Genomic DNA, 24,727 nt, shown 5'->3' with positions numbered 1-24,727 from the left:
CTTCCATCCAATAGTTACACTGTTCATTACGCTGCAATGGAAGCACGGAGCGGCCTGACGGGGGGACCCCACACCCGGGCAGAAATATGTAAAACAGAAGTACCACGTGTAATAAGGACAGTCCCGATGTCCCTGTTGTTAATTTACACCATAAATGAGGTTAAATCAAGCTGTTTCAGGAGAGAAGATTCATTTCCTGAAAGGGGAGGAAATAAAGTGGCAGGAGGGTGCTTTTGACGTGTGATGCACTGTTGTTGCACAGAATTCCTGGTCACCGAATTTTTAGGTGAGTGAAGGGGAGGGTTTAACGCGGTCATGTATAGAAAAAAAAAAGGATTAGCATACATTTGCATAAATTAGATTGCATTACACAACCTTTCTATTTTATAATATCTACATTACCGTACCTTCTTTTAGCATATTTTTTTATTTTACTATTTTTTACTATAGAATCATATATATCATATCAAAACACATCAGTACATACATGTTAGTACAAAAAACATACATAAATATAATTAGTGATTTTTGTGTTTTTTTATTTTAATGGGTTATTTTTAACCTTAATTTTTAAAAAATAAAATCAACTTTTACATGTTAGGCATTACTGATAAACATAGTTTATCTTTTTTTTTTTTTCATTATTACATGATTTCAAATGATTTCTTAGGTTTTTTATTTTTAGCACACCCCAAAGAGGTGTGAGATAAAACAGCATATTGGCCTGTTTAATGCGCCACGTTAAAGAATAGCTTTTAACGCGGCTGCCTCTCGCACACCCTATACTTTCAATAGACCGTCTACTGGAGCGCGAGAGGGGCGTTTGAGGAAAAAAAAATGCTGCGTTAAAAATGGAATTGAATCACGGGTAAAGTTAACCCGCTTAAAAATGATAAAAGACCACGTTAAAATGAATTAATGCGGCGTTAAATAAAAAACTCATGGTCAATTGAATTCCCCACGGAATGTCAGAGAGACTTACGAATTCCAAGTAGGTCTCCTGGACTCCTGGAAGAGCAGGCCCTTCTCCCGCATCCTGGGAGGGAGCCACCATGATGCTATTTGTGGTGATTGCGGGGCCTCTATTATGCGAATCCCACTCCCCTCTGTCCTCTCACCTGCTGCTGGTTCTCTCTCTGGGAATGGAGCCGAGCCTGGATGCACTCCCTGGTCTCCTGGAACGCCTGTCTCTGGGACACCTCTGCCGGATAATGTGTGCAAATACCAACGATGTTCGTGCACAAGAAGATCAGGACATTGGACGCTACCTGAATACAGAGGAAGACAGGACGTAAGACTCACAGCGACATTATTATAGACGTTATATACCTGATTCTGAAATCATTGACATTCAGTTTGCATCAAGAGACATTTTCTAATTTAAAGTTAAATAATGAAATCACTTGGAAAAGACTCTCACATCTATTCTTACATGGGGAAAAAAGATGGCAAATGTGAGATGGACTTTCACAAAAATATGGCAATATGTACCCTAACATTTCTATAAAATGCTCAATCAGAGAAGTACCTGAAGGAAATCAAATGATAGGACACAAATAATTTAAAGACCAGTTAGGAACTGCAGTAGCAAGATTTAAGACCATATTTACAAAAACTATTTTTACGGCAGCTAAATTCCAACCTACTGGCACTGCTGCAATATCTACTCTCACAATCTCAGATGACGATAACAGATGAAAATATTTTTTTTTTAAAAATCCTTTATTTATGTTTTTTTTATCTATTTTTGACCTTTTTTAATATGAATGATTGGATTTGAACAGCCAAATCTATCACTCAGCTGCCCTGCCGATATCTTTTTTGATAAGGAATTTTTATTACCGCAGTAAGCAGCGATAACAAAACCAAATCATCCCGATCACCGGAGATTGATAAATAAGCTCTATACTTATTTACTTATGTAAAAAAAACCAATTCAGGATCTTATTAGAACTGAAGAAAATTGTGCTCATGGGGGAAGTTTTTTATCTATGCGCAGCTGACTTCCTGTCAATCATCCATCAGTATCTTTTAGCAACAAATCGAGCGCCATGATTATCAGCCATGGGGATTTCTCTACAACACATTATACATCTCTTACATAGTTTGTGCTATAGTTTTAGTGATCACTTAAGATATACACCTGGCACTGTGAGAGTTAGGTGGCCCCTGACAGGGGCCAGTCACAACTTGCGATGTCAGATGAAGGATTGATCCGTCAGTTCAACTGCTCCTGTCTGACCCCAGTGAATTAAATCTGAGCAAACTGCAGAGACTCTAAACTTCCATCTGATGTGCGCTCCTGTTGCTAAGGAAACAAGGCTTCCTGTCACAGCTACCCGAATATGGAGACCGCTCCCCAGGAGAGGGGACGAGCTTACTTTGTCAGGCTGTAACAGAATGCCGCATACACCTGGAGAGGACCCCCGCCTGCACCCTCTCAATATAAAGCGTAAAAAGCACTCAGAGAACACCCAACAGCTTATCATAAAATAAAGCACTTTACGCCCACGCAAAGCGTATTTAAACTCTGCCAGACACTTCTCCTCCAGATCTCACTAAAACCAAACACACAGATTTATTGATAACATGTCTGCCGGCTCCAGTCCTTACACGACATTACTCTCATGGTGAGAAACCGCCAGGTAACAAGGCGAGATTCTATAAACGGGGGCTCATTCTCTCCGCTTTCTGCAGATTGTTTCCTAGATTTTTGCAGCAGTCAGATGAGTGGAAGTGTATTGGCAGCAACTGTTCTACTCAGATATCCCTGAGAAAACAAGAGTTCGGGACGTGACGGTTTCCTGATGGTTTGTGGGACAGCCAAGAACAGCACCAGTGTCAGCCGGACCATTCGTAGAACGACAGACGAGTATACTGAGAGATAAGAGCTCACAATCTAATCTGGGCCCACGCTCTGTGTGTGGGGGGTTTTCTACATTACAGATTGATTTTTCTCTTTATCATGTCACAAGCTACGGGAATATAAACTAAATGAATTCCAGCCCACACAGAGAACCAACCACTAAAAATAGTCCAGATACAACAATATATTATCACTGAGTACAGCTTGTGGTTTATGATCTTACTTGTATACAACACAAATGTGGACTGTTTAGTCTCAGCGATGACATCTGTGTCTATCATCATCATCAGTTATTTATATAGCGACACTGGTTCCGCAGTGCTGTACAGAGAACTCACTCACATCAGTCCCTGCCCCATTGGAGCTTACAGTCTAAATTCCCTAACACACACACACAGACAGACAGAGAGACTAGGGTCAATTTTGATAGCAGCCAATTAACCTACCAGTATGTTTTTGGAGTGTTGGAGGAAACCCACGCAAACACGGGGAGAACATACAAACTCCACACAGATAAGACCACGGACGGGAATTGAACTCATGACCCCAGTGCTGTGAGACAGAAGTGCTAACCACTTAGTCACTGTGCTGCCCATTATATTATATTGGAGTTATAGAGCAACACACGACAGCTTATTGAATGACTCCGATCTCCAGGTCCGGCCCTTGCAGACACGGGGCCCCGTGGCATATCCAATGCGGAGCCCCTTTGCACAGAGGGCAATATAGAAATAAATATAGAATAGAAGAGTACACTGCTCTCAAAAATCAGGCTCCACGGTTAGTATAGCAATGTAACAGTATATAAATATTTCATTCCATTCTATAAATGACCAACCCAGGAAATGGGCAGCAGAGATTCAGAAAACCTTAATTGTTCAGCGATCAATTCTCACACACGCACACACATATATATATATATATATTTACAAACTGTATATAGAGAGTATAATTAATAATGCATGCAATAATTGTTTATTTACATAGAAATAAATATGAATTTACGTATCATTTTATAAACATTGTCATCATTATACAGAAATAATTGAAAAGCAATAAAGTGTAATAAAGTCCCTATATATGAAAACTACTATCAGTTATTTCTTTATATCATTTTAAAACTTTGATCAATTGGATGAATGGTTGTGAAACACAAACCGCAGTGTTTTTTAATCTGCAGTTTGCGTAAAACCGCATTTGACGTGCGCAGGATTTATAAGACGCATACGGCGTGTGGTTTGTAGTAAACCGCTGGCTTTCAAACTGAACATCAGGCAAAACCCCGACTGAATCCTTCATGATGCATCTAATTTGCTAACCTCTTTGTTTAAGATACAGCTTTTAGGAGGTTTATCTCTGTGCATCAAATGGGAACGGTGCAAGTTTACTTATTGATGATGTCTGAGCTCTGGATTCATCTATATGTTGGATTTACAGTTACACAGATATCATTGAAGTCTATAATTATTATCATGTATTTACATATTACCTCTGTATAGCGCTGTACAGAGAATCCTTTTAATAATTCACAGCTTATAGTCTAAATTGTCATCCATACAAACACACACTAGGATCCATTTCTGACAGTAGCCAACTGCCCCCCCCCCCCAGTTTGTTTAGGGACTGTGGAAGGAAACACCCCCCCCCCCCTTCATTGCCCTGGTCAGTATCAGCCCCACTGTAGGGTGCCATTCTGCTGCGCCATCTAAATGTATTCTAGCTGCACTTTAGCGATCGATTATAAATTGATACACGACACACTGTTTGTGTAGATCCCAGTTCACAAAACCAGCATTGCTGTTTGCGTTCTGCCTGTTTGACAAAATGTGTTTTCCCTTTTTCACTGGTTTGTAATGATTTATAATTCTGCACACTGTCCTGTGGCTACCATGGCAACCACAGTCACATGGCTCATAATGTAGTCAGCAACGTTAACACAGATATGAGTGCAATTTGTCCAAGAAAATATCGCCAGAGCGAGTGATACTCAGCTGCCCGATGATACTGGTTGGCAGCAGTAGGAGCAGTCTTACCACTTCACAGGCCAGTCTTGGTGGAGCAGCATATGCGTGACCCTGCTTTGCAGCTCGAGCATGTGCAGTGGGACTGAAAGCCTGGACATGTGCTATCAGCTCTATTTTCAAGAAAAAAAATAAAACAATAAAGCATTTTTTCCTTCTTCCAGAGGCTGCAGCATTCCTGGGAGGTGGGGGCTGAAGGATACAGATAGGGACAGATAGAGATATATTACATCTTACTATGTATATCTTGTATCGTAGATGGCGATAGCAGAAGGAGTATTGCAGTGGTATATGTACAGCAGTGATCTTTTCTAATTAAGCTTCCCCAATGCTACTGCCGGAGACTTTTACTGAATCTCTTTGCCGGTGGTGTCTACTGCTGACGATAACCCTTAATAGATATGGTGAGACCCTATCTTCGGAGATAAGGATTTATTGCATTTCTTAAATGAACCTCTGTGTACTATAATATCCCCCCATGAGCCTGTATCTGACTAGCAGTCATATTTTGCAACCTTCAGAGAGAATTTGAAATGGTGATAACTTCAGATACATGCTCACAAAAGATACCTAATTTGCAATTTAAAGATACCTAATTTGCAATTTAAAGAAACTAAATACATATTCTTGGTGGGATTGCTGTTTTAAATTTCAGTTTGTACATTGGTAGAGCGCCCTATAAAACACATGATTAAATAATGGAGATATAAAATCCTGGTTTTCTCCACCTTTCACCCCACCCCAGGATTTAAATAAAAACAAAAATAAATAAAAAAAACAAATGTTTTAAAACTATTTAATCATCTTACAACGTTATCTTTAGAAGTGCTGAATATTTGACAGAATGATATTTTGTGAATCTTACATTAAAATGTTATTTTTAATGTCAGGAATTAAAGCAGTAATCCCACATAATGTTTTTTCTTTTAATAGCAACTTTTAAGCATGCATCTGATAGTCATTGTTCTTAGCTGTCCTCCTACAGATCATTATCTCCTTTTCAGTCATACCTGCCTACTCTTTTCAGTGCGTCTTCCCTGACTTCCAGGAGAGAGGTTCACCCTCAGCATCCCGATGACATACATCACACCTCTCATTTGCCACTTGGACCTCCCTGCTCTGATCACCCAGAGGGGAAGCCTAGCAAGAATGTTTTCAATACCTCTCTGGAAGGCAAACAAGAATGGCTGCCACAGCGCCACAGCTCTCAGCATGTCATGTGATGGGGGGGTCATAGTGCACAGCAGACACAAAACATAGTTAAAAAACACAGATTCACTGCTTTCAGCATGTAATATTATGGTAGAAAGGAAGAAGGAAGAATAGGATATCACAGAGCTCAGAGAGGTGTGTCAAACTATCTCTGTTCACAACAGAATATGTCATGTGACTGTGGTTGCCATGGCAGTCACATCACTCTGTGGAATATCTGGGGAATTATCTATCATTATTAGCAGCCTGAAGAAACATACAAAGGAAAAATGCTTCTTACCAAGATTTTTCTTATAGTCTGCCACAGTGATTTATGAACCATCTAAGCAGTTATAAAACACACACCAAGGTGGTCCAACCAACAAACTAACTTCTATATTATCAAAATTGGTTTGACCAAAAGTTTGAGGAAGAATATTATGCAGCTCAAATGACCTGTACAGTCAGCAGCTCTCAGACAAACAGAACGTGATCCCGTAACGTTACATATTATTATAAATAAAAGGAAGACTATTGTGTGCAGTCAGATTACATAGTGCACTGCCATCCTCTGCGTACATTATGTATCACCAGCTACTGTCCACACCGTACACCAGTGACCATCCCACAGTATAATGGTCAGTGTCCCTATGTGCCCCCCCCAGTATAACCCCCCCAATATAATGGTCGGTGTCCCTATCCGCCCCCCCCCCCCCCCCCCGTATAACCCCCCACACACAGTATAATGGTCGGTGTCCCTATCTGCCCCCCCCACAGTATAGCAGCCATTGTCTCCCTCCTCCCCCCCAGAATATAGCAGCCAGGGTCCCCTTCCCCCAGGGTATGTGGGTAGAAGTGTTTCATCAGGAAGAGGGGGGGAGAACAGCAGAGATTTAAGGGTTAATCTGTAAACTGCATTAAACACTGAAGCAGAATTTATAACACCACACTTCATGATTACCGTACACTTATTTAATATAACAGCTGCTCACTGCAAACGCTGGCACACGAGGTGGTGCGGTGTGACAACCAGACACCTTGTCCCAGCACCGATTACGCTCACATGTTTATTTTACTTATAAATGGAGAATACTTTATGTTTCAAAACACTGATATAATGGGAAACAACCCGTGGGATATTACGTATTATGTACTGGTGATGTGATTGAAAAACTGATGTTGTTTGGATTTGGTTTACCCTATACAGTCATGGCCAAATGTTTTGAGAATGACACAAGTATTGGTTTTCACAGACTATGCTGCTTTAGTGGTTTTAGACCTTTATGTCAGATGTTGCTATGGTATACTGATGTAAAACTACAAGCATTTCATAAGTGGCAAAGGCTTTTATTGACAATTACATTAAGTTTATGCAAAGAGTCAATATTTGCAGTGTTGACCCCTCTTTTTGAAGACCTCTGCAATTCCCCCTGGCATGATGTCAATCAACTTCTGGGCCACATACTGACTGATGGCCGCCCATTTTTGCCTAATCAATGCTTGGAGTTTGTCAGAATTTGTAAGTTTTTGTTTGTCCATCCGCCTCTTGAGGATTGACCACAAGTTCTCAATGGGATTAAGGTCTGGGGCATTTCCTGACCATGGACCCAAAATTTCGATGTTTTGATCCCCAAGCCCCTTAGTTATCACTTTTGCATTATGGTAAGGTGCTCCATCATGCTGGAGAAGGCATTGTTCGTCACCAAACTGTTCTTGGATGGTTGGGAGAAGTTGCTCTTGGAGGATGTTTTGGTACCATTCTTTATTCATGGCTGTGTTCTTAGGCAAAATTGTAAGTGAGCCCACTCCCTTGGCTGAGAAGCAACCCCACACATGAATGGTCTCAGGATGCTTTACTGTTGTTATGACACAGGACTGATGGTAGCGCTCACCTTTCCTTCTCCAGACAAGCGTTTTTCCAGATGCCTCAAACAATCTGAAAGGGGATTCATCAGAGAAAATGACTTTACCCCAGTCCTGAGCAGTCCAATCCCTGTACCTTTTGCAGAATATCAGTCTGTCCCTGATGATTTTTCCTGGAGAGAAGTGACTTCTTTGCTGGCCTTCTTGACACCAGGCCATCCTCCAAAAGTCTTCACCTCACTTCGCCTCACTGTGCATGCAGATGCACTCACACCTGTCTGCTGCCATTCCTGAGCAAGCTCTGCACTGTGGTATCCCGATCCTGCAGCTGAATCAACTTTAGGTGACGGCCCTGGCTCTTGCTGGACGCTCTTGGGCGCCCTGAAGCCTTCTTCACAACTATTGAACCTCTCTCCATGAAGTTCTTGATGATCCAATAAATGGTTGATTTAGGTGCAATCTTACTACCAGCAATATCCTTGCCTGTGAAGCTCTTTTTGTGCAAAGCAATGATGACTGCACGTGTTTCCTTGCAGGTAACCATGGTTAATAGAGGAAGAACATGTAACGGATTTACTGGATAATACTACTAATCTTGATTAGCGCTGACTTACCTGAGGTGTGGAGTCTAACAATATCCCCAGTGTTCACCAAGAACCGCCACAAGGCAGGATGGGCTTCGCTGTCAGGAGTCGCAGGTCACGGCCCTCAGGTTTGCCCCAAGATGTAGTAGGCAGCAGGATGAGGGTAGTCGGACAAGCCGGGTCAGTACACAGGAAGGTAATGCAGACAGGATCAGAAGGCAAGCTCGGAGTCAATCAAACTGGGTTGGTACACAGGTCACCAGAACAGAGGAGTAGTCAGCTAGCCGGGTCGGTACACAGGTATGGCAGATATGCGAATAGGGAGAGGAACATCAGACAATCCGGGTCAGGAGCACAGGCAATCAGAGCCGGCTCGGTAAACAGGTGAAACGAGATCCAGAAAGGTCAGCAAGCCGGGTCGGTACACAGGAGGTCAAATACACTGGGAGCAGGCACAAGGAGGCACAGGGATCAGGAGCCAGGAACAGGTAAGTTTAAGTTACTTTGACACTCACCAAGTGTCAGAGCGATATTTTTATAGTGAGCCCTGTTTGAATTCCCCGCCATAGGTTTTAGCGGTCATGTGACCGCTGAATCCGGAAGTTCGGCTTCCGGGTCCGACGGAGCGGCGGGGGAACGCGGACGGGTAAGTATTTGTTACAGAACAATGATTTCAAGCACCACCCTCCTTTTAAAGCTTCCAGTCTGTTATTCTAACTCAGTCAGCATGACAGAGTGATCGCCAGCCTTGTCCTCAACACTCTCACCTGTGTTAAGGAGAGAATCACTGACCTGATGTCAGCTGGTCCTGAAATGCAGTGGAAATGTTGATTTTGGGATAAAGTTCATTGTCTTGGTAAAGAAGGACTTTGATATTAATTGCAATTCATCTGATCACTCTTCATGACATTCTGGAGTATATGCAAATTGTCATCATAAAAACTGAGACAGCAGACATTGTGAAAAATAATATTTGTGTCATTCTCAAAACTTTTGGCCATGACTGCAGACTGTTATTGTAAAGATACACTAGTTTTCCAGATTCTCAATTATAGCCTTTATGTTAGTGGGGTTAGATCAATTTCTGCTACTGACCAGTAGTTGGGGCAGGGCATGTCCAAGATCAACTTTAAATTTCATTGTAAAAAGATAGCTATGGGTCCTAAATAAAAAAACAGCCAGTATTTTCCTTGTGTGCAAAATACTAAACTAATTTGCACCCCTTGCATTGTAACATGGTTTTGTCCAGGAGAAAATGTACTCCTTTTTTTGCCTTGCTCTCCTTAATGACCGACTATAAAACATACTTACCAACTCCCGGGAGAGGGGGTGTGACTGGAGGGCGGGAGGGGGCGGGACGAGGCGAATCGCGTCATTTTGGCCCCGCCCCCCGCAAAAACCGTAATTTGTGTCACAGGGGCGGGGCCAAAATGCCGCGATTGGCCTCGTCCCGCCCCCTCCCGCCCTCCAAAATGGCTTGATTCACCAAGAATCGCGTCAAATGACGCGATTCTCGGTGAAATTGGGATGCGGGAGAAATGCCAGCTTGCCCGGGAGCCAGGGAGACTGACCCGAATTTCGGGAGTCTCCCGGACTTTCCGGGAGAGTTGGCAAGTATGCTATAAAAGTATAAAAGCCATGTGTACATAGCTGAGCAACTTGTACCAGACTAGTCATTTATTGATTGTTGCAGTATTTGGTAACAGATTTCTGTAGGGTAGCACCAATTTAGTGGAGTACTGAGGAGAAATTGAGAGTGGATTTTAAGGTGGGATCCCCATCAGGTGGCCTCTATAATCACCATCTATTTATTTATATAGCGCCACTAATTCTGCAGCGCTGAACACATCAGTCCCTGCCCCATTGGAGCTTACAGTCTAAATCCCCTAACATACACACACCAAGAGAGACTAAGGGCAATATAATAGCAGCCAATAAACCTACCAGTATGTTTTTTGGAGTGTGGGAAGAAACCGGAGCACCTGGAGGAAACCCACGCAAACACAGGGAGAACATACAAACTGCACACAGATAAGGCCATGGTCGGGAATCAAACTCATGACCCCAGTGCTGTGAGGCAGAAGTGCTAACCACTAAGCCACCGTGCTGCCCACTGTAATCTATTAAATTGCTGAAATGGGGTGTATCTAGGAAATACAGAGTAGTTCTGTACTATGCTAACAGACAAACAACACGGATCAATAGAAGATCTGCTGCCATACTTGCGACCCTGCCCAGTGTATCTTCTACTCTGCAGGAATTTCTCACACTTGTGGCAAGGACAGCCCACGGGAGGGGCTCAATCGTTTTCCTCGCTTGGTACCGCCAGGTTATCAGTCTTGCCCCTGAAGCGGGTGCCAAGCTATTTCTGTACATACTGTGATCACGGAAAATCACATAGCACAGAAATGAGGGCACACGCTTCAGCTTTGTGAAGGGAAGAGGGTACAGGACAGGAGCTCATAGTGATCATGTTATTCTCGGTAATATAAATTAACCCAACTTACCCTCCCATTGCAGACAAGGGGCAATGAAACCTCAGTATATATAGTGGATGTAGAAATTTGATTAACCCCTTAACGCAAAAACAACCAACAATTTAATTGTCCACATAAGACATGTAAAGGCTCATAGGGGCCTATTTAAGACGCATCAGCAAATATGATAGTTAGTTTTCAATCCTCCTCGCATTGCTAAGGATTGAACAAGCTTTCATATTTATTAAAAAAACCTTCACACGAACAGTAGTTCCGAAAAACTGCTGTTCCTGTGAAGTGCAACAACTTTCACTGGCTTCTTCTCTTCTACTCCCATGCGATGCTGACTGCGATTTTGTTTCCTCCTTGTAATCTCTGTGCGCATGCGCCAACCGAAAACCTCGGGCATGCGCACAGAGATCGTGGACTGCAAGAATGTGAGTCATGTGACAGGGAGGGATCACATGATCCCTCCACACATGCGCTGTGCAGCTCTGCTCTTCTGAGTTTTCAGTGAAAGTTTTCAGTTATGTTAATGTGCGCCAGCTTGAGCTGACGTGCATTAACATGATTGAAAACTTAGTTTTGGTCATTAGTACATAGCGTTACTGAGCACTTCCCATACACTGTTATGGGGAGTGTTATGTTATGGGGAGTGCTCAGAAAAATGATCGGAGATGCAAAGTAGCGATGCTACAATGATACATAGCTATTTAGCGGTTAATCCCAGAAAACAACAGTTTTAACAGGGGGGAAAACTTTGATAAATAGGCCCCACAGTGCATGGTGGGAACATGCAGTCACTCAGCCATGGAACGGTTTATCAGCCAGGCACTTTCATTTGTGTTACATCCTTCGCTGCAGCTGATAATTCAGACAAGACACAAAGTGTCAGAGACATAAACACATTGTTCTTCCACCAGAAAGAGCAATCTGGAGACAGATGTAAGTGAATGTCGCTCCCAGGGAAATTACCACGTGCAATCACACGCAACATCTGTACAATCCAGGATTATTAGCTGCCTCCATTACTTCTGCTGCACGCCAGGAGTCACCTTAGGGCTGACTACTGAAACTGGAGGAATTACTTCTCCCATCAGCTGAGGCAGAGCATCAGTACTGGACAGGAATGGGCCAGACCTAAGATCTCCCTGTTTAATCCTAGCAGAGCCAGGAGCACTGAGCATTAGGTATCTGGAATCTCTCTGTAGACCAGAGAAACTGAGCAGCTCTTTAAAGTATAAGAAAGATAAAAATGGCAGTTTCAAGTACAGCAGAAGATCCGGATTTTAGGTGTCTGTGTTTACTTACTGTCCCCCTTCTGTGCTGCGACCTTACTATAAGGACATCGTGATTTTCCGGAGTGCCTCTGATCGGTACATATTGGCATATTTTCAGATCATGAAATATTTAGAAAGTATAAGGAACTTCAGAACCTCTCATGGTTCATTTAAGCCTTGAAGGAGGATAATCCCAGCAGTATTTTAAGACGTGTGTCCTTGTTTGTATCTGCCCCAACCCTCTAACTTGTAAGCCCACCGTGCAGTGCCATCTTTCCTTGTGTTCCCCTCCCTTCACTATCCTGACGCCCTGTGCCCCCATGCCCAGCATCTCCTATCCCGCTCCCGTCCCCTGCCCTCTCTGTACTCCCCCCTATACCCTATGCAGTTTGTCTCGTCATGTGTTTGGGAAATGTTCTGCACTATGTAACTTGCCTGTCTTTGTGTGATTAATGTAGTTTGCGCTACCCACTATGTACAGCACTGCAGACCCTTTGTGGCGCCTTATAAATAAACAATAACAATAACTTTTGTACAGGGGCCTTTTCAGATTTTCCACCTCTCCACATACTTTGTCGCACATCTAGGCATCTCCTGATAGTCGAAAGTGGATGTGCATAGGGAGGACCATATAGGTTTTAGTGCAAAAAATAAAGCGCATTGCAGTGTGCCAGGTGAATGTGAGCTGCAAAATTGTCATAATTTACTCTTGTGTTTAGCGTTGCACCTATCTTGTACTTGCAGTCACTTGGGCTTAGAGAGGCGGACCAGCGGCATTATCATACACGTGCGCACCAGCGGCATTATCATGCGCGTGCGCACCAGCGGCATTATCATGCGCGTGCGCACCAGCGGCATTATCATGCACGTGCGCACCAGCGGCATTATCATGCACGTGCGCACCAGCGGCATTATCATACTCGTGCGCACCAGCGGCATTATCATACACGTGCCCACCAGCGGCATTATCATACACAGGCGCACCAGCGGCATTATCATACACGTGCGCACCAGCGGCATTATCATACACGTGCGCACCAGCGGCATTATCATACACGTGCAGTACAATGTGGTTCTGCAGACACAGGGCAAACATCATTGGGAGATAATGATGGTGATTGTCACATCTTTGTTCAGCATGCATCTATAAACTAAATGTAAGGTTGTACACATGATAAGATGCTTGGGGCTAGATTTACTAAGCTGTGGGTTTGAAAAAGTGGGGATGTTGCCTATAGCAACGAATCAGATTCTAGCTATCATTTATTTAGTACTTTCTACAAAATGATAGCTAGAATCTGATTGGCTGCTATAGGCAACTTCCCCACTTTTTCAAACCCGCAGCTTAGTAAATCTAGCCCTTGGTCTCAAAATACAGACCTGGAAACTCATCCAATATCCATTCATCTTTACATCCAACTCTAAATCTGGCTCCAAGGATGAGATTTACTAAAGCGTGTTTGGACGTTTCTTTTTAAAAAATGTTCTCCTCCTATGTTCTGCCATTTAGAACATAAGAGGAGGCACCAGAAATTATGGGGGCAATCATTATTTATTGATTAAGGGGCAAAATAAATTTATAATAAACTTATGGGGCAAATGTTATTTTTCAGTATATTAAGGGGGCAATATTATTGTATTACATTATGGGTGGAATATGAAATCATAATAGTCAATGGGGACTGCAGTCTGGGCAATTTTATCAAGTTCCGAAAAGCTTAGGTTTTTGGAACTTGCCCCGATGGTTAACGCTAACTGAAGATAACATTAGCCATGGCATCCTATGGGGAGAGCACTACAGTGCAGGGATCTTCGGATCCCTCACCACGGTCTTCCTGATCTCCGCTCAGGGCTCTATCGCAAAGTGGCTTAGCGATAGTAACCTGAGTTTAAAAGTAAGTAAAGTCATCAGCCCCTATAGGATGCGTTGTCCCGGATGATTTCTTAACAAATTAATTTGAAAAATTATCTGTCACTGTTGCGGTGACAGATGATAATTAACAGGGTAAAACTATATATAAATAGGCCCCTTTATTCTATACTCTTCACTTTTCTTTCCTTCCTTCTCCTACAGGCTGGTCAAAGCTTGTTCAATCACAATTCATTTTTGCAAAAACGTGACGAAGTATAAAGACTAGTTTCATGGGTAGATAAAATTAAATATTCAGATAAAAATCCACCATACAAGTAATAGTCCCACAGTCCCTTTAATCTCCTCCTCACAGGACGCAGAGAGGGTTAATATGCAGAATCCCCCTAAGAATAAAATCCTGACCTCACTTCTAGTCCCTCTCTCTCCTCTCAGTTTGATAGAGATCTGGCAATCAGTACCGCACATCATTTTCCATTTCAACATCTTTTACCCTAAATGGGTTTCGTTTTCTCAAAGTGAGGCTGTTAGTAAACCGAGAGAACTGTCCGTCAGACAACGCGGAGCTATTCTTACCCTCCAGCCTTTGTTGTTAATATCATTCTAATCCTCGCTGATAGGCAGGATTTGCTCTGGCTGAAAGGAGTTAAAAATTCCACGTTGTGCAGCGTGTCTGAGGCGTCGATCCGTGGGCTGCGCACATAGCACTTTATAAATTATTCCCAGTTAAAATCACTGCATCTCATTTACAGTTAACGCCTTCGACGCCATGATTGCCGTCAACCGTGCGTTATCTAACGGATACTCTATTAAAGGAAGTTTTGCTCTGTTTATAAATTTCATATCAGTTTATCTTTCTATAACATTAAAAAGCAAATTTCAAGATATAAAAAACTGAATGTATACAGTGCATTCAGTGGACAAGAAAGAAATGTAAGTGTAGAGACCTTGGCCTTAATAATACGGGTAAGGTGTGGGCGCTGGTGCCCACAATGTTTTCACTGCTCCAATCTGTAGTCATTAACAATAAGTTTATCCCAGGATTCTGGAACGGACATTTTTATTTTGGGAACATACAATAAATCATGTTCTTATTTTGGCTCAGCGATGTATCACAATAAAACACACCGAACCAAAGGACGCAGCTGGCTAAAGCATTCTGACGTTACCAAACCAATTATTTGCTGACGACCAGAAGAAGAAGGGACACAGTATTATTTTTAAATGGTAAATTCAACCCACCAAAAATTGGGGATAACAAGATTTAATGCTCTGACCAATTTTACTGTATAAACACGACACTGAGTCACAGAAAGTTCCCTTCTATCTTCAGCATTTTAAAATAGTTCTGAGCTGCTGGCCGGTAGCTGTGCTTCTCATCTTCAATTTCTGGCCTTTTTTGGTTATCTGAGTCCTGACTGTTTAAGGCAATAAAACGACAAGTAATGAAAGGGGAAAAGAGAGCTGGAGTCTGAGATAGTGGTGTGGTCACCCGGCAGAGTGTTCACTCTGGTAATACTAGGTGCTCGGAAAACTTTAGGAGAAGATTAAAACAAACTTATATGACAACATTTATGAGCTGGGTTTATAAAGTAATCATTATTAAATTGCCAGATTAGCAAACAACACCTCAATTTTGGTCAAGAATTACCAGATTTCCATGGCCAGAAGTTGTCAGAGACAGGAAGAGATGACTTATGACTATATTATTGAAAGTGGAGTAAGGAAACAAAAAAGTCACTGAAAGGCAATGATATGTAAGTACATATGTAACTGACAGAGCACAATGATACAGACCACCTTCAAATCTTGGTGATTTATTGTTTTCTTATTGCAGTTCTGCTCACCGCGCACATGATATTTGTCTGAAGCCCCGTAGCTGGACGCTCACTGTTTTGCAGCGAGATGCGAACTTTTATGTGGCAACAAGTATGTGGGCTATTGTATCGGTCACCTTGAATGTGTCCACGATGGATACTCGCAAAGGAAATGCGTATTCTTGTCCATATGCAGCGCTGTGGGAATCACAAGACGAGTAATCAAGACGATCTTAATATGTATAGTTTGGAGCAGAGAAGGGAACGGGGGGACATGACAGAAACTGTCATATATATCAAGGGTTATAACAAGGTACAGGAGGGAAACATTCTACAAAGGAAGAGAAGTATTAGAACACGAGGACATGTACTGACACTGGGGGGAAGAGAAGTATTAGAACACGAGGACATGCACTGACACTGGGGGGGAAGAGAAGTATTAGAACACGAGGACATGTACTGACACTGGGGGGAAGAGAAGTATTAGAACACGAGGACATGTACTGACACTGGGGGGAAGAGAAGTATTAGAACACGAGGACATGCACTGACACTGGGGGGAAGAGAAGTATTAGAACACGAGGACATGTACTGACACTGGGGGGAAGAGAAGTATTAGAACACGAGGACATGCACTGACACTGGGGGGAAGAGAAGTATTAGAACACGAGGACATGTACTGACACTGGGGGGAAGAGAAGTATTAGAACACGAGGACATGCACTGACACTGGGGGGAAGAGAAGTATTAGAACATGAGGACATGTACTGACACTGGGGGGAAGAGAAGTATTAGAACACGAGGACATGCACTGACACTGGGGGGAAGAGAAGTATTAGAACACGAGGACATGTACTGACACTGGGGGGAAGTAGGTTCAGAGGAAATGTGAGGAAAAACTACTTCACAGAAAGGGTAGTGGATAAGTGGAATAGCCTCCATCAGAGGTGGTAGAGGATAATACAGTAGAGCAGATTAAACCTGCTTGGGATAGACATAAGGATATCCTTACAAAGATTAAAGGACCAAATAGGGTTTGAGGTTACCATAGGTTAATAAAAAATTGGGCAGACTAGATGGGCCAAGCGGTTCTTATCTGCCACAAAATTCTATGTCTCTATGTTACCTTTCGGACTATCCAGATTTAGGACAGAAAGTCTTGATTCTAGGAATTAACCCCACAACAGTCCGGGCTCTTGTCCTGTTTTTGGGGAAAGTGGGAGGTGTGTCCAGTTCCAATGATTTTAATATGTTAAAAATTCATGTGAAAACAAAATGTAAACGTCACATAGGTGTATATGTGGCCCTAATGCGTCACTACATATGTCTGAATGTTACGTTGGGCTTAAAGCATACCACTGAGAGTATAGAAGGGCTCCAAAATACTGGCACCTCCCAAGTATCAAAATTCAAACTTTTCTGGAGAGAAAAATAATTTTTGGCCCCCACAATAAACATGAAGCACCCCCTAAATCCAACAGAACCTTTTTATATGCATGTGGGTCTATAACTAAGTGTCTCCATGCGCTTATCCTACACCCTGTTCCACACAGCCCCATACATGTCTCCACCTGAAAACCCTGCGGGTGGCTCTGTACAAGAATACTGGGGGAGGCGCCTGCTTCGCACTTTAGTAAATTGCCTTTGTTCTGTAACAATGAGAAGGTGGAATGATCTGTCACACTGGGGGCATTCAGCCCTTAATGTCAAATGCTAAGTAGAAGAGGGGAACTGATCTAGTTCTGTAAGACCATACCCAGTGTCAGACTGAAGGAAAATCTAAACTGCTCACACGGGGTTCACCATGCCACTTCCAAATTGGAGATAAATTTCTGAGAGGACGGATGACTTTCAGCGACATTGGGGTCTATAATGCGCTAATAGGGGCCATCATACGACTGAATTAATGAACCTGCCAGACAAGGATCAATTTTGATTGGGTCATTATGGGGTATCAGGACTGATTTCTATATCAGGCCAAATTGCAGCATATAAGGGCAACATAACTTTACAGCATACATCTCAATTGTCTCAATTTAGGTGGAGCAGTCGCAATTTTAGGGGACTGTCCCTGCTGTCCTGATCCCAGGAGTTAGGAGGTGACCCAGCTAATGGATGCCCCGTGTACCAGCGCAGGTGCACACGGCATTGAAGGGGTGTTTTTAGGGGTGGAGTGTGAGGCAGTCCAATCCTTCAGAAGTGTGGGACATGACCCGGGGGGGACTTTGCATACCCCCATGTATCGTGAACAGTTCCAATAATGTATGACTGCGTGGAGTATATAATGTAAGAAAAAGTAACTGGACCGATGCGTAAACTGTGATAGGAAGTCGGAGACTGTACAATACACATAACACTGATTCTCTATCTAAATGCTATTAAGTCAGGAAATGTAAATCGTGTAAATCTCGGAGCACAACAAATAAATCTCTTGTAATCAGGATGAGCCGGTCTGAGCATCTGGGGCAGATGTGTGAAATGTTCTCTCCAACACAGTTATATATCCAAGGAACAAATTGGACTACATCATAATATTAACTCAATTAACACCAGGACTCAGCACCAGGAACATTTATTGCACCAATAAAATGTTGCTGAAGGGTTACTCTCTGGGTCTTCTTGGCCACTGAGCGATAAAGGTTAATAATAGGGGTTTGTGTTATCCTGACACAGGCAGGATCAATGCTGGGGAGCTGCCATTGATGTATGCAGCTGATTTCATTGCCAGAGGCCAATGTCTCCATAGAGATTAAACAGATCTCTGATAGCAGCACGGCCAGCAGCATCTCCAGGGCCTGACCTGCGCTCTCATGAGCTGTAACTGTAACAGGGACGTTCACATACAGAACTGTGGGTTAAACAGATATGGAGCCTGAATGATTCTATAACTGGATACATAGATTCTGACAGCAGCTCTGGATCTGTATACTATGATAGAGCATTATATAGCGGCCGGTAACCTGACAGCATAATGTACCACGGAGCAGTACAATATAATGATGTAACACAGAAGAGTACAATACAAGCAATGTAACGGGATGTAGTTGAAAAGACAACAGTGAAAATGTCTACAGTCATTAAGGAGAGCAAAGCATAAAACAGGAGTAAGTTTTCACCTTGGCAAAACCATTTTGCATTGGAGGGAAAGGTAAATGTAAAATGTGGGGACAGATTTATAGTTGGGGTAGGACATGTTCTAGATCAACTTTAAATTTCAATGTAAAAAAACCAAACTATCAAGTATTTATGCGCTACATGAAAAATCAACTAGTATTTCCTTATGTGCAAAACAATAAACTAATTTGCACCCTTTGCCATGTAAAATGGTTTGTCTAGGAGCAAACTTACACCTTTTTTTGCTTTGCTCTCCTTAATGACTCAGGCCCATAATATCTACACAGTTAAAAGTTCACTGACTTTGATATCATTTGTTTGTGGTGCATTGTTTGAAGTGAATGTTCTTTATGGTATTAGGAACTAGAACTGTATTATTATATTCTTAGACAGTTTATATGACCCCACATATTTCAGGGTCAGAGTATTACAGATGCAGCGCAGAGCGCTGGTGAGTCTCTGACCACATGACGGTTATCAAAAAGTACTCAGAGTACTGTGAAGCATAGTTGTTTATTGTATAGGAATATTGTTATTGACTTTGCTATTCTGGAAGGCCTGATAGTGTTGCACATAACAATGGCCAAGTTAAATGCACTATAAAGTACAGTAACTGATATCTCTATTAGCTCAGACCTGTGAACACCGGATTGTACTTGTTGTTAATAATTCTATGTCCAGACAGATTCTTAGTGACGTATTGTTCCTGCATAATAAATCTGACGTCACTTCATTATTTTGGTGTCTTACTTGTATTAGGGATTCTCTGTCCCACTGCCGTGCCGTGACCGAAAGAAGAGCATCCAGGAACCAGGTACGGTCCTCTCAACATCCGCCTCTTGGGGTGTTACATTTCCCACGGCTAGAACTTAAGCCCATGTGTTTTACTGAACATTTTTTAGGGGGAAGGGAATATGAATAATGTAAAATACCTGGCGATGTGTGGCGGATAGACAACCGCTAAACCGCCAGAAAAAAGACAGCTTTTTCTATATCCGCTTCTGATTGGCTAATTAGTACAAACATTCTGTGTGAGGCAATCATTATTTATTGATTAAGGGGCAAAATTAATTTATAATTAACTTATGTGGGCAAATGTTATTTTGTATTATATTAACGGGACAATATTATTGTATTATATTATGTGGAAAATATTAATATTTGTGGCAATCTCACCTCTCACAACTACCTCTTTTTTTTCTAGTGGTTTATAAAACAGAAGTTTAGTAAATCTTTGTATATTGATCATGTTAAAAGTCGTGATGGTGATTTGTAAAATGGTGGTTTTCAGCCATTTAACTGGTGGTCTGAAAACAGGAGGTTTCATCAAAACGCCCTTTAGTAAATCTAGCCCATATACACAGACACATAGACACACACACACACACACACACACACCCAGACACACCCAGACACAGACACACACACACAGACACACACACACACACCCAGACACACACACACAGACACACACACACACACACCCAGACACAGACACACACACACCCAGACACAGACACACACACACACCCAGACACACACACACACACACACACACACACACATAGACACACAGACACATAGACACACACACCCAGACACAGACACACACACACACACACACACACACACACACACACACACAGACACACAGACACACTCACAGCGACAAAGACACACACACACATAGACGAACTCACAGAGACAAAGATACACAGACACACACACACACACACCCAGACACATAGACACACACACACAGACACACACACACACACACATAGACACACACACACCCAGACACAGACACACACACACACATAGACACACTCACAGCGACAAAGACACACACACACACATAGACGAACTCACAGAGACAAAGATACACAGACACACACACACACACACACACACACACACCCAGACACATAGACACACACACACACACACACACACAGACACACATAGACACACTCACAGCAACAAAGACACACACACACATAGATAAACTCACAGAGACAGAGATACACATACACACAGACACAGACACAGAAAAAAAGAGCAGTTTGTACCCAGAGCTTAAAATAAGACCCGGAACAATGAAAAATTAATCATTAGTGTCTAATTCTATGATCAGGGATTAATCTTGTACGAGCACCTGGTACAGACGTGAGCACATTTCACCTTCAGAGTCCGCGGTCTGGCTCACATGACACAAATATGCAGCCGCAGCACAGCCCACACCTTGGGGAATTGTGTGTTCCTGCAGCTGTCACATTTACCTACACACAGGTGGCTGCTTGTCCTTTATTTCCAATGACTTCTAACTATCCTTGGACAACACTTTACTTTTCTCACCTCAGTTAGTGACAGATTATATGATGCTGATTTTGGAAAATGTAACATTTTCATGTGTTGTTTCACATTTGTATCACATTTTCATCTGTTTTGGAAAAATGGACACAAAGAAATGTCTAATTTTACCTCTTACCTACAGATGCTGTGGACACAACGGGTCTGATTCATTAAGGCACGCACAATGAATGTAAATTAGCCTGTAATTCGGGCACACGCCTGTCCGCATTCAGCAAGAATCAGATCTGAAGATACGTCTGTTGATGAATACAGGTGCGCTCTGATCTAACAGACACTGCAGGATACGTACAATACATATGTGGAATATAAAGTCCCAGCAGAATGTACAGGAAAAAAAAAGAATTCAATTAATGACACCTGTTAATATTATAGTCATTAAAAAAAAGTTTTTTTCCCTCCATAAAATACATATATCAGGATGTTATTAATGTCTACTGTACATAAAATACATTGTCACAGTTGCTCCTGATTACAAACACATGTTATAGCTGTATACACAGCGTCATCACTAGTAATCAGCACTGACACCCGACCTGTAGCTGGTGCAAGTTATACAACAGAAAACCACGTACCATAGAGATGCCCAGAGCTTGGATCGCATGTTGGTGCGTGCGCTCCAGTTTGGCGCTCCTACTGTACATTGTCTACGTGCATACGCCCAGTCCCAGCCAATTAAATCGTAGGCTGTGGTAAGGGTCCCTTGCGCTCAAAATTAATTGGATTTTAGTTCGTTCACTGGCGTCTGGTCGCGTTCTGGCATGTGCAGAATGATTTTAAGCAAAATAACGAAAGTAGTGGCATTCCTTAAGGCATCAGTCCCCACAAGTTCAACCTCTTTGGCTGGCAGGACATGCTGGGACTTGTAGTTCCACAGCAGATGGAAAGCCACAGGTTGCCTAACCTACTATAAATAAAACCTAAAATATTAGTAATTAACTGTAATATCATTTATTTTGATAAAAAAAACTAGATAAGTAATCTTAAGGGCTGGGTCACGCGACTGTCTTCAGTTCATTTTCTCACTCTGTGTTCAGGATACAAAAGAACAAGGGAAAATTTCTCTGAAAATACTGAAAACGTAGGGATCACTGATGGCAGTGCCTGTACACGCCTGGTATTCACATGAGGGGAAAACCGCTGGAGAATCGTGCATGGGCAATACTAACGCTGGGGCTCCAACCGGACACAACTAGGGGTAAATCTCCCACAGCATTCAACGAGCACTAAAGGTGTCGAACATCAATTATCTAATTAATTCAGCACAATTTACCACAATTAATGGGAAAAGAAGAAAATTGCAAATTACACTTGAAATATTTGCCAGGACATCTCCTTTTTTCAATTAGAAATCAGTTAAGTTTTAAATCTAACAAAATGACTGATGTTCCTTCTAGGTCCAATATTGTAGCATTGCATCATTGTCCACAGGCTCCATATTCTGCTGATCTAACGTTCCCATGATGCTCAGAACGCCGCCGACCTCACAGTTTTCCATCCTCACCGTAGTTAAATGTCCATCTCCAGCGTTCAACACAATATTTATAGAGATAAGTTTACAGTGTGGAACCAGGACGTGGTGATCAAAGTTAACTTAACTGTCTGATTTATTTCCATAACAGAAGAACTATGTGCAAAGTACCCTGAAGCCAAAATAATTTACTGTATATAATTTCTATAACTAAATATCATACATCAGAAAGATAGTTTACATGAACCTCAATGTCTGTAAATGCAGTGTGGGCCAGTCTTCATCAGTGACAGGGAATCTAACAAGCAAAGCATATATAAAGTGTATAATATATACATATATATGCTTAGAATATATAGGGATGGATTCTATAAAATATATATGGCGGGGCTGGACAATTTCCCCCAAAAATTAGGACTTTTGTAAGACAAAACTTGTGGCTGGTGGCAGTGGAATTGTCCAACGGATCCCAGCATTTGCCCGGTAATGGCCAACATGTGCCAGCAGTATCTTGTGTTAACCCAGTGATTCCCAGCATGTACCAACAGCTCCCAGCACAAAGACTGCTTTGTTGGTCACAGTAAGACAATGTCCTGTCAATTCCGCAAACTACCTACAGTAATAGCTTAAATCCTGTGAATTCCTCTACCTTCCATGCGTATAGTTAGTGTATGAGGCAGCACGGTGGCTCAGTGGTTAGCACTTCTGCCTCACAGCGCTGGGGTCATGAGTTCAATTTCCGACCATGGCCTTATCCGTGAGGAGTTTGTATGTTCTCCCCATGTTTGTGCGGGTTTCCACCAGGTGCTCCGGTTTCCTCCCACACTCCAAAAACATACTAGTAGGTTAATTGGCTGTTATCAAAATTGACCCTAGTCTCTCTCTCTCTCTGTCGTCTGTGTGTGTTAGGGAATTTAAACTGTAAGCCCCAATGGGGCAGGGACTGATCTGAGTGAGTTCTCTGTACAGCGCTGCGGAATCAGTGGCGCTATATAAATAAATGGTGATGATGATGATGATAGGTGAGCAAAAAGGTGATGATCTAAGGACAGAAGGAGTTTGAGTGCGATGTGCTCTGGGTAACAGGGAAGAGTAGACAGCTGCCAGCCCAAATGAAGGAGCTGTATTATACCTGCAGCGCCCGGCAACTCTGTCAGCCTCCTGCGGTCTGGAATCACCTGACAATTTAATGTAGGGATGGAGAACAATGGTTATAATGACTGGAGTTTGTATTGAGGAGAATGTATCCATATCCCCCACAAATAATATCACAATACTTCCTGCAGCCCGTACACAGCAGATTGTGAGATCACTGACTACAATACTTATAAATAAAATGTAACAATAATAATAATAATCCACAAATGTTCCCCAGAGCCATACATGACATTTACAGCAGTATACAATACACAGACAGCAACGATCCATAATACATTATTAAACTAAACATCATTATGCAAAGACCAGACATCTACTAAGTAACAGATTACACAGATAACAGGGTAACGTAGATGAAGTTATTTACGGGAGAGTGATGGTGATGTCCAACGTGAAGTAGGACCAAGAAACATCCTAAAGGGAAGGGAAGACACAAAGAGAGTGATACTGCTGGTGGGTTTGAATAAAGACATGAGTCTTAAGGGCACGCGTGAAGCCTTGGAGAGTAGAGGCTAACCTGATCGGGTGTGTGAGATCGTTCCGTAGGTGGGGAACAGCCCGGGCAAAGACCTGGAAGCGGGAATGGGAAGAGGTAATCAGTGCGGTATTGAGGCGTGATCTTTGGCAGAGCGGAGATGAGGT

At 42.4% G+C, this 24,727-nt stretch overlaps 1 protein-coding gene across 10 annotated transcripts in view; it reads right to left on the bottom strand.

The window, feature by feature from the left end:
- ADCY5 (adenylate cyclase 5) overlaps positions 1–24,727 on the bottom strand; it is a 334,525-nt gene that overhangs the window by 46,834 nt on the left and 262,964 nt on the right. For all 10 annotated transcript variants that reach the window (XR_012678330.1, XM_075181155.1, XM_075181154.1 and 7 more), the window contains one exon: positions 1,119–1,268. Coding sequence is in view for 9 of the 10 variants with exons in the window: in XM_075181155.1 (XP_075037256.1) it covers positions 1,119–1,268 (150 nt within the window). In the remaining variant the exon portion in view is untranslated. The remainder of the gene's footprint in view (positions 1–1,118; positions 1,269–24,727) is intronic.

Source organism: Mixophyes fleayi, chromosome 7 (genome assembly GCF_038048845.1).
Source record: "Mixophyes fleayi isolate aMixFle1 chromosome 7, aMixFle1.hap1, whole genome shotgun sequence".
Classification (NCBI taxonomy): Eukaryota; Metazoa; Chordata; class Amphibia; order Anura; family Limnodynastidae; genus Mixophyes; species Mixophyes fleayi.
The sequence above is the reverse complement of the archived record's forward strand: the minus strand, read 5'-3'. Positions and strand labels throughout refer to the sequence as shown.